The sequence below is a fragment of the Helianthus annuus genome, chromosome 13, assembly GCF_002127325.2.
Source record: "Helianthus annuus cultivar XRQ/B chromosome 13, HanXRQr2.0-SUNRISE, whole genome shotgun sequence".
Classification (NCBI taxonomy): domain Eukaryota; kingdom Viridiplantae; phylum Streptophyta; class Magnoliopsida; order Asterales; family Asteraceae; genus Helianthus; species Helianthus annuus.
Window position 1 is genome coordinate 161,280,074 of NC_035445.2, and position 10,175 is coordinate 161,290,248.

General features: G+C 34.2%; 3 protein-coding genes across 3 annotated transcripts in view; all 3 read left to right on the plus strand.

Annotated features, from left to right (window-relative positions):
- LOC110900065 (serine carboxypeptidase-like 7) overlaps positions 1–3,025 on the plus strand; it is a 40,522-nt gene extending 37,497 nt beyond the window's left edge. Inside the window, exons 3-14 of the mRNA XM_022146966.2 lie at positions 84–160; positions 296–418; positions 618–720; positions 797–834; positions 1,048–1,149; positions 1,243–1,329; positions 1,405–1,479; positions 1,688–1,759; positions 2,100–2,248; positions 2,346–2,459; positions 2,534–2,588; positions 2,777–3,025. Coding sequence (XP_022002658.1) covers positions 84–160; positions 296–418; positions 618–720; positions 797–834; positions 1,048–1,149; positions 1,243–1,329; positions 1,405–1,479; positions 1,688–1,759; positions 2,100–2,248; positions 2,346–2,459; positions 2,534–2,588; positions 2,777–2,869 — 1,088 coding nt within the window. The 3' untranslated portion in view covers positions 2,870–3,025. The remainder of the gene's footprint in view (positions 1–83; positions 161–295; positions 419–617; positions 721–796; positions 835–1,047; positions 1,150–1,242; positions 1,330–1,404; positions 1,480–1,687; positions 1,760–2,099; positions 2,249–2,345; positions 2,460–2,533; positions 2,589–2,776) is intronic.
- Positions 3,026–6,135: 3,110 nt separating this feature from the next.
- Positions 6,136–6,859, plus strand: LOC110902175 (protein FAR1-RELATED SEQUENCE 6-like). The gene is made up of 2 exons (XM_022148893.1): positions 6,136–6,429; positions 6,530–6,859. The coding sequence occupies exons 1-2, from the start codon at positions 6,136–6,138 to the stop codon at positions 6,857–6,859; spliced, it is 624 nt and encodes a 207-aa protein (XP_022004585.1).
- Positions 6,860–7,154: 295 nt separating this feature from the next.
- On the plus strand, positions 7,155–8,227 carry LOC110902173. Its single transcript, XM_022148892.1, has 2 exons — positions 7,155–7,614; positions 8,163–8,227. The coding sequence occupies exons 1-2, from the start codon at positions 7,155–7,157 to the stop codon at positions 8,225–8,227; spliced, it is 525 nt and encodes a 174-aa protein (XP_022004584.1).
- The last annotated feature ends 1,948 nt before the right edge of the window (positions 8,228–10,175 follow it).

The following is a 10,175-nucleotide window of genomic DNA, read 5'->3' on the forward strand; positions in this document are numbered from 1 at the left end:
TTTTATGGCTTAAGTCATTGATGATTGAATTTTAAGAAAATCATTTATTTACTAACCAACTCTGATCCATCTATCTTCTACAGGTCCACTAAATATCAATTTTGAAAGCTCAACATGGACTAACATTACATTGGAGTTAAACCAAAATTCATGGGCAAAGGTTAATTTTAACTCGACATTTATCACATGTTTTATACAAAGAAATATAAAATAAAAAAAGGATTTCTTTATCATATGGATGTGTGTGAGTTTATGGCATGTATGGTGCAATGACAATAATTGTATAATTTTGTAGGTAGCCAATATGATATTTGTAGATCTACCCGCTGGTGTAGGGTTTTCATATGCTAAAACATGGGAAGCATCAAGGAGTAGTGATTCGATTTTAGCTTTACAATGTTATGAGTTTATACAAAAGGTTAGATAAGTTTAGTGCAACATCAATATTATCATTTTCAAATGAGGAATATATTTATCTCTTTCATTGACTTAAACTTAAGACTTCTATATATTTGGTTTCTTGGACCAACATCCTTTTTTTTTGTTAATCCTAGAATTATTGGCGGCCACAGGATCATAACTCATCCTATGAGCATATTTTATGTGTTTTCTTACAGTGGCTTGTGGAGCACCCAAGGTTTCTTAATAATCCATTCTACATGTCTGGGATTTCATACTATGGCCTTGTTATACCAGCTGTTACTTTAGAGACATACAAAGGTAACATTTTTTGTAGGCATGTACTATATCATATCATTTATATCCTAATTACAATATTTACTCTTGTTTTATGTAGGCAATCAACTTGGAAATCAACCACAAGTGAATATTAAAGTAAATATCGAATTCGTAACATTATTGAAAATTATATTTCTTTACTTACTAATTGGTATATATATATATATATATATATATATATATATATATATATATATATATATATATATATATATATATATATATATATATATATATATAAATATGTGTGTGTGTGTGTACGCGCGAATGTCTATGTGTGAGTATTATTAATATTTTCCCATTATACAGGGATGCATATGTGTAAGCCCTTTAACCGATAAATTCAATGATTTTAATTCAAGATTAGAGTTTGCCCACCAGTTTGCACTTATTTCCGATGATATATACGAGGTAAACAAAAAGTTTATATCAACTTCATGACATAGTTACTTCACAATTTGCGAGCTATGATCTAACATCTTCATGATTCTTGATATATTTCAGTCTACAAAAGAAACTTGTAATGGAAACTACATAAATTCTGATCCGGATAACATAGCATGTTTATACAATCTTCAACGGATAGAGGAGGTACAAATGGAAAATATTTAATTAGATATGTGTAATTTTAATCACAATCTCTAATAATTTTTTTTTTAATTCCAGTGCACAAGCGGACTTAACATAGGCAATATATTGGATCCAGTTTGTGATGCTGCAAATCCAGCGCCAACTTGTTTTGTAACTTTTCTTTCTCATATTAAACAATATGCCCCTCAGAAGCATATATATATGTGTGTGTGTATGCATGTATGTACGTAGAAGGTTTCCGTACACAATACTCTTAACCTAAAAATAGTGAGAAATAATCATTTTTATAAAATTAACCTTTCATAGTTAACAAAACTAAGAGAACATGATCAATTTACCAATTATTTTATATTTACAGGAAGCTGCTGATGAATATTTAGGATCTTGGGCAAACAATAATGTTGTTCAGAAAGCACTTCATGTTCGCGAGGTATGTTTTTACAATGACTTAACAAACTAATGACACTATTTACTCAATGATAAATGGTGGGTGCTCTCAAAGGTAGTATTATTGTCACAATAATATACCAAAGTATTAATGATAGTACCTACTGAATTCATTTATTTAGAAAAATTTGTATTAAGGCAAAATGTTATATATAGTTTCGTCATATTAACACATAGAATCTACTGGGGCCTTTAAACATCTTTCATAAAATCCCATTATGTATACAAATTCCACAAATGAACAAATTGTTTGGTCTTTTGTAGTCATCTCCAAAACAAAACTCCATTTTCTTTTGAATTGATTTTACGTCATTTTTTTGTAGGGAACGATTGAAACTTGGCACAAAACCAATTATTCTCTACAATACGATATGAACAAAGAAGACACGATTTATTACTCATATGACATCTTTAGTGGCGTCGACTACCATAGACAACTTGTTGCAAGAAACTCTCATGTTTTGATCATTAAGTATTGCATACACTCTTAAAAATAATATTTATAGTGTAGGCATATATGGTAATTACTTCTATTTTGATATCTTAATTATGTAATTATCTATTTGTAGTGGTGATCATGATATGAATTTCCCATACATCGGCACTTTGAAATGGATTAAGTCTCTAGATCTTCCAACTAAAAGCCCATGGAAGCCATGGTTTGTTAGTAACCAAGTTGCTGGGTGAGCTCACATTTCTTACATAAGCATTTTCTTAGTTATTAGACATGTAAACTGACCATTCTTTGCTTTTGTAGATACCAGATGACGTATGCTAAAAACGGATACACGTTAACGTATGCAACCATTAAGGTAAGAAACATGCAATTTAAACGGCATATTTAGTCAAACTTTAACCAATCACTATTCGCTCAGAAGGATGGCTTAAATATGTCCAAAGAACTCTTGAACTGTAAAACTGGTTATAGTTGAATTTTGCTTGAAACATAACTAAACAAAATGAATCTAGAACAAAAAAGTGATTTATTTGCATTATGTAGGGTGCTGGTCATGTAGTGGCATTAAACAAGCCCGAAGAAGCTTTTTTGATGGTGGATGACTGGCTATCTACTAGTTATTTAAGCGATATCTAAGAACATAAAATATATCACTATTATTAATTTACTTGTCAATTCTAAGTCATGACAAATTATGTCGCATATCAAGTTAATGTTCTTATGTTTTATTCTTATGTAAAATCGAAGTCTAATTATTTTATATTATGTTTATTTTAATATGATGTATAACTAGCAGACATCCTCGCGCTCCGTTGCGAGCTTTCGGTCGTTATCGGTTCGTTACACTTTTGATACGTTTCCGTTACTTGGTATAGCTTTGGCTATAGTTTACACTACCAAAAAAAGATTCTACTTTGATACCTCGAGAAAACCATAAAAACAAATATTCTCGGTTGTGGCATGCATGTGTCAGTAGGGCTGTAAACGAACCGAACGAACACGAACAAGGCCATGTTCGTGTTCGTTCGTTATGGAAATTAACATGTTCGTGAACTGTTCACGAACGCATACTTCATGTTCGTTCATTAAGAAAATTCAGTTGTTCACGAATAGTTCGTAAACACTGGTCTCGAACACAAACGAACGCAAACAAATAAAAAAGAACGCAAACGAACATTTAACTTGAAAGAATAAAACAAAACTATTGTTATCCTTAAATTTTGGATATAAGTAGTTTAATACAAGTATACAACCATCAAATCATAAATCAAAACACAAGAAATCTAATACACCACCAAACGATGAATCAACTTTAACTAACTTAGACATAATTATCCCCAAAAATGTCTTAGCATGTCCAAATTTTAGCTAACTTAGAAATAAATAGGATTTCAAGTTTTCAATATGTTTAGATAAAATGTTTATTATTTATTATTTTTTAATATAATCAAACTAACACAGACGAACGTAATCGAACATATTACCGAACGTTCACGAACGCAGTCGAACGAATGAGACCTATGTTCGTGTTCGTGCGCTAAGCTAATCGAACGAAATTTTTTGTTCGTGTTCGAGCTAATCGAACGAACATAAACAAACTTCCCGCCGAACGGTCCACGAATTGTTCGCTGAATGTTCGATTCATTTATAGCCCTATGTGTCAGTGGTTAAACCGTTCTTATGGACCATCAATTTTACTAATATATATGATAATGATACATTTTTTATTAACCGAGAAAAGTTGTAAGTAATTCATGAGAAAATAAATACTTTTATCTAACACGTATATAATAAAAATAAAAATTAAATATGCTTACTTTTAAAAAATTACTAAAAAAACAAAATAAAAAGCCTAATGGATTATATGTAGACACCACCTAAAGTTTACCATTCCTTACTACGCTCGAGCTTCAATTGTTGACAAACTTTAGAGGGTAAAAATAGCAACATAAGAAACCTAATGGACCATGTGTGTAGAAGTCATCTAAGGTTTACTGTTTCTTCGTATGTTATGAATATGAATTAATTAATTAATACTATTATATAGGATTATAAATGATTATTTAAATATAATTTTAAATTTTGAGTAAATTACAAAACTCGTCCTTTATGTATGTATGTTATTGCAAATCATGTCATTTGTCTTCAATAATTACATTAGTTATACCTAATGTTTGCAAATCCTAACATGTTATATCATTTACCCCAAACCCAGTTAATTTTCTTAGTTACTTGTAGTCATGTAGAGCCCACATGAGGGCATTAATGTCTTTTAACATACCCATTTGGTTCCCCCCATTTAAAAGAGAAAATTACCAAATTAGCCAAGAAAAACTTTAACTTACCAAATTAGCCATTTAATGCCTCCTTGGAGCAGGGCATCACATTTTTCGAGAGTTGTTATGCGTCTGCAGGTCTTAAGGATGCGTGAGGGAATAGTCAAGCGACACATGTGTCAATGATTGGGTCTGAAAAATTCGACTGCTTCGAAGGCGTCTACCAGACGCATCCACTTTAGCTTGCGTCTGGCTTAGTGTGATGCGTCTGGCTGGGTACAAGTTTTTATGCGTCTATCAGAGACACTTCCAAGGCGTCTAGAAGACGCTTCCATTTGTCAGCTTTTGGATGCCCCTCACAGCTGCTTCGTATGCGTCTATGGACGCTTCCATTTGTCAGCTTTTGGATGCCCCTCACAGCTGCTTCGTATGCGTCTAAGGACGCTTCCATTTGTCGGCTTTTGGATGCCCCTCTGCACAGCTGCTTCGTATGCGTTTATGGACGCTTCCTTTGTCAGCTTTTTCATAGCTGCTTCGTATGCGTCTACAGACGCTTCGGTTGTCAGCTTTCGGATGCGTCTTAACACGTTTATTTATGCGTCTATAGACGCCTCTACTTATGTGGCTGAGACGCAACACGTGTCAAACGGAAGACCTGTTTAGACGCATGTAATGCGTCGGTTATCAGAAAAGTACACCTTTGACTCTTTAGTACTGACAGACGCATTGGAGGAGTCTCGAGACGCTTTAGACAAAAAAAATTAGTTTTCGTTTTTATTTATTTGATGTATTACACGTTTCTATTTTTAGATTAGATTCTAGGTACCAGTACCATTACTCTAAACATTTTACAAAATTTCATCTCCAAATTTTTACAAAAAATATCTATCTTGATATTTTTTTTCTCTATTGATATGGCAGTCAGATTTGTTGTTTACTGTGGTGGCAAGTGGGAAGTCGTTGATGGGAGGCTTGAGTACGTGGTCCAACCAGATTCTGTTAGACGTGGTTTTGAAACTTCTACTACAATTTCTTATAACACATTTTTAAAAAATCTTAGTGAGTCAACAGGTCTTCAAAACATCACACGTGTATCTTACAAAATGTCAAGTTTTAGCGATCCCATTGATATAATTGATGATTCCAATCTTACCTTTTTTTTTCAATATTGTGGAAAGAAACCCTCATGAGTTATTTAAATTATATGTGGTGCAAGAACTTGGTGTTGGTTCATCTGCGGGTTCTTCCAATTATTTTAAATGTCCCGTTCTTAACGTAAATGTTTTTCCTGAAGATGAATGTAACGCATCATATAAATCTGGAGTTACTGATAATGTTAATTGTCCTCTTGAAAATAAAAGCAAGTTTTACATAGGTTATATTTTCCATAACAAGCAGGAAATGAAAATAGAATTAGGAAAAATGTGTCTTTCCAAAAGTTTTTCGTATAAAGTAGACAGATCTACCAAAACTCGTTACGAAGTATCTTGTATTGATGAGAATTGCCAGTGGAATTTCAAGGCAGCGAGTCGGGAATCTTGTGATGTTTTTTACGTTAAACATTTTAACAACAAACATACATGTTCTAAAACGCAAACATATCCACATATGCGACAAGCAAACCCAATGGTGGTGGGTAGCTTATTAAAAGAACAATTCAAAGATTGTGGACGGATATACCGTTCGACCGAAACTGTAAAGGATTTTAGGATTAAAGAAAAAGTCAATTTATCATACATGCAAGCATCGCGTGGGAAATGTAACGCATTAGAACTTTTGCAAGGTAGTTCGTCAAGTTCTTTTGCCGAACTTCCCGTCTATTGTTATAACTTGGAGAAGGCTAATCCAGGAACAGTGACACACATACACACTGATTCTGAAAGTCGTTTTGAAATGTTATTTGTGGCCATAGGTACGGTGGTAAGTCAAAGACTATATTAAATGTTACAGTAAAATATAAATAAATAAATCAATAAATAAATTTTTCCACAAAAATCTAACATTATCGTATTGCTTTCAGATTCGGAGCTTTGTCCGAAATTTAAGACCGCTTATCCTCATAGATGCGGCCCACTTGAAGGGTGAATTTAAAGGAACAATGTTTTTGGCTGTTGGCATGGACGGAAACAATCAGATTTTGCCTATTGGTTATGGCATTGGTAAATCTGAAGACGGTGAGTCGTGGACGTGGTTCCTTTCAAAACTAAAAGAATGCATCGGCGAGCATCCAGATTTGGCAATCATTTCTGACCGGGCAGCTTCTATACAATTAGCCGTACGGGTTGTGTTTCCAAGAAGCTTTCACGGGTTATGTTGTCGTCATTTGATGGTCAACCTTCGTTTACCGTAAAAAAAGGAATATGAGAGTCTTTGGTGGAAGACTTGCAAATCTTACCGGATATCCGATTTTCAAGAATCATTCGACGCGCTATGTGCCGCTGTTCCAAGATTACGGAACATTCTTATAGAAATTGGGTTTGACAAATGGTCAAGAGCACATTGTCCAGCCAGAAGATATCATTACATGACATCTAATAGCGCTGAATCTATGAATGCTTTATCAAAACATGCCCGAAAAATTCCAATAACCCAACTGATAGAATTTTTCAGACAGTCTGTCCAAAAATGATTCTATGATCGCCGGAATGAGGGAATTCAAGGGGAACACTTGCTTACAACGTGGGCTCAAAAAAAAAATTCAAGGCAAAGTTGAAGGTTCTCATTCGTGGGTGGTTGCTGGAATTGCTCAGGACAGTTTTGACGTTGATGACGGTGGAAAGAGAGGCTTAGTTGACTTCTCTAATGGAACATGCAGTTGTCGGGTTTGGCAAGTATCTGGGTTACCTTGCGGGCACGTTATTGCGGTATCTAGATTTTTAGGTGAACCAGATTGTGCTCATTATGCGATGTCATGTTACACTAATGAAGTTTATAAATCCACATATGAGGAGCATATAAATCCAGTCCCTGATAAATCAGAGTGGGAAGTACCCGATGGACTGGTGAATCTGCAACCACCGCTTATTACAAAACGACAAGCCGGACGTCCGAAAGAAAACAAACGAATCCTATCGCTAGGAGAGGACCCCACTCTCATATACTGCGGTAAGTGCAAAACGTACGGGCATTCTCGTGCGAGCTGTTTAGCACCGCCCAAAACAAAAACTTCTTCTCGCCGCGTCTCTAAGCCACAACCCACACCCGTCCAAGTTGAAGCCGGAGAATTTCAGGATTATGTACTTCAAAATACATACCCCTCGTACAATTTGAGTAATGATTAAATAAGTTTTTGTATAAATTTATGCCAAATGTATATCCTATTTAAGATATATTACAATCCTTATTTTATTTATATTAATTTTCTGTTTTAACTATTATGTTCTCAAAAAAAGTCTTTTATAATTTAAAAAATAGAACATAATTTCACTAAATAAACAATTAACAAAAATTTCGATTCAATTAATTTATTTCACAATAATTAAATTAAATTATTTATTAGTCATTATTTATTAATTAAATTAACAAAAATTTCGATTCAATTAACTAAATAAACAATAATTTCACTAGGCATTATTTATTAATTAGATTATTAATGGGGTGTGAAACGTGCAGAATAGAGTTGATCTACCATAAATCTTCTATATCTCATACAGGCATATTGCATGTTTCGTTCCTGCCAGTTTGGAAGTACACTGTTTTGCACAAGATTTTGCAGTAACATAGACAATATCACACCCGAATTCTGACCAACCCGATGTTCGGATGTAGGCCAGACAACATCCCCGGTGTACTCCAACGCATCAGCCTCACTTAGTCCAGCATTTTCCCAATATTGTATACGACCGAGGAACCATAAGAAGAGACTTACGAATTCTACTAGAGTGTGGTGTATCCTTCTGTGAACGCAGAATCATTCCCCGCAATTAAGTGCATCACATTTATTGGTAAAATAAACGGTAATATTTAGTGAGTGCATATCTATCTTTAAGATTATCCAGCCTTCTTTGTCTTGCGATACTGGTATGTAAACCTGAAAAAGAGATACGGTAAATATTTAGTGAGTGCATATCTATGTTGCTCATTCTTACAATGTAATTTTTTTTACCGTATCCACTTCCCAAAAGGCAGGGTATAGTTCTACATCTCCAGTAGCGTATCCGTAAGCATCTTGATCCTGTTCCGCCAGAAGGTTTATAAAATTTGGGGGTAGAATGGTCCAACGAACAGTATCTGATGAAGATGTCCCTCGACGATTTTCTGTTTCTCTGTCTTGTATTAGCTTGTTACACCATACACGGACATGCTATAATTTTTTTTAAATGTTCATATTTAGAAATTATAAATAATATAAATAATAAAACTATGTAAAATAATCTAATTACCGTTTCTTGCATAAATCCATCTCCACAATACCCTAGTACTCCACCCCACCACTCTCTGTCTAATGGCGTTTGCCCCATATAAGTTGAATAGCAAAATTGGCTATCACCGTCGTAGTAGAAGCCAAGAACATTTTGTGACCAATAAACAGATTGGTCATCCCGATTAAGCCAAACAGTGTTCTCTACACAATCTGGAATGCTTGATTGACGACTTCCTTTTGACGACATTATTGTGCAAATTTGTTATGGTATGAAGAAATTCCCACCAATAGTCCATATTTATAGACCAATAATAACTTCCACCTACCTCCTCTTTTTTATAACTAATACTATTATTATATATTTTTTTAAACCATTTCTTAAAAATAGGTAAAGGAAATATTACTAAAATAATTTAATAACTTTTTATAAAGTCTTAGAATCTGTTTTTTTATTTAAAGGTATTTTTTTAACTTATACAAAATCAGCATTTAATTATTGTGAATTCCAAAAGATGGAATCGCAATTTAGTTCTTTTATTAAACTTTAAGTTACAATTAAGATTGTTTAATTGTTTCACACTAAATTTGCATTTAATTACTTCTACTCCATGCCTATATATATAGCCAACTATATCTCCCATTTTTTCATCCTTCCACTTTATTAGCTCTACACAAAACCTTAAAGAATATGGATGATTCATGGACCGAGGTTGAAGACATTGCTGTTGCAATGTCCTACGTTGAAACGAGACACCTATGCCGGCATGCGACTATGGATGCCGCCTTTTGGGTCAGTGTGTTCCACATGTTTTGTAGACATGTTGGTGAAACGGAACGAGATGTGAAGGAGGTGGAGACCCGTTCGGCCTACCTAAGGTGCATGTGTTCCAGGTTCAATGGAAGGGTAAAGGCAGTGTCCAAGGCGGAGAAGAAGGTAACTGAACAAGAAGTGATCGAGGAAGCACAACTAGACTACCTCTTGACGTACAAATGAAGACTTCGATCGGGTCTCTGTTTGGGAGATTATGAAGATTTACTTGTAAATCTTCATATAGTTCGTCAATTATGTCTAAGATCACCCGTTTGTTAACCGATTTTGGTTTTATGTACTAGTTTGGTTAACAGTTTTTTTTTAAATATTTAAGATATGTATGAAACGCACCCTTTTGGTTATATTAATATCTATTATGTTATTTACATAATTCTGATAATTTTTAAGCACGAGAATAGTGCATTAAAATGACCCGAAAAAGCTGTTGCTGCACCCCCTTCTCATGCCAATGGGCCGGCCCAATGGCGTTTT

Excerpts from the sequence above, each read along its gene's own strand:
- LOC110902173 (XM_022148892.1), top strand. The coding sequence starts at position 7,155 with ATGAGGGAATTCAAGGGGAACACTTGCTTACAACGTGGGCTCAAAAAA. Across the intron at positions 7,615-8,162 it reads CCCCACTCTCATATACTGCG|GCATATTGCATGTTTCGTTC; the intron begins GTAAGTGCAAAA and ends TATCTCATACAG.
- LOC110902175 (XM_022148893.1), top strand. The coding sequence starts at position 6,136 with ATGGTGGTGGGTAGCTTATTAAAAGAACAATTCAAAGATTGTGGACGG. Across the intron at positions 6,430-6,529 it reads TTGTGGCCATAGGTACGGTG|ATTCGGAGCTTTGTCCGAAA; the intron begins GTAAGTCAAAGA and ends TATTGCTTTCAG.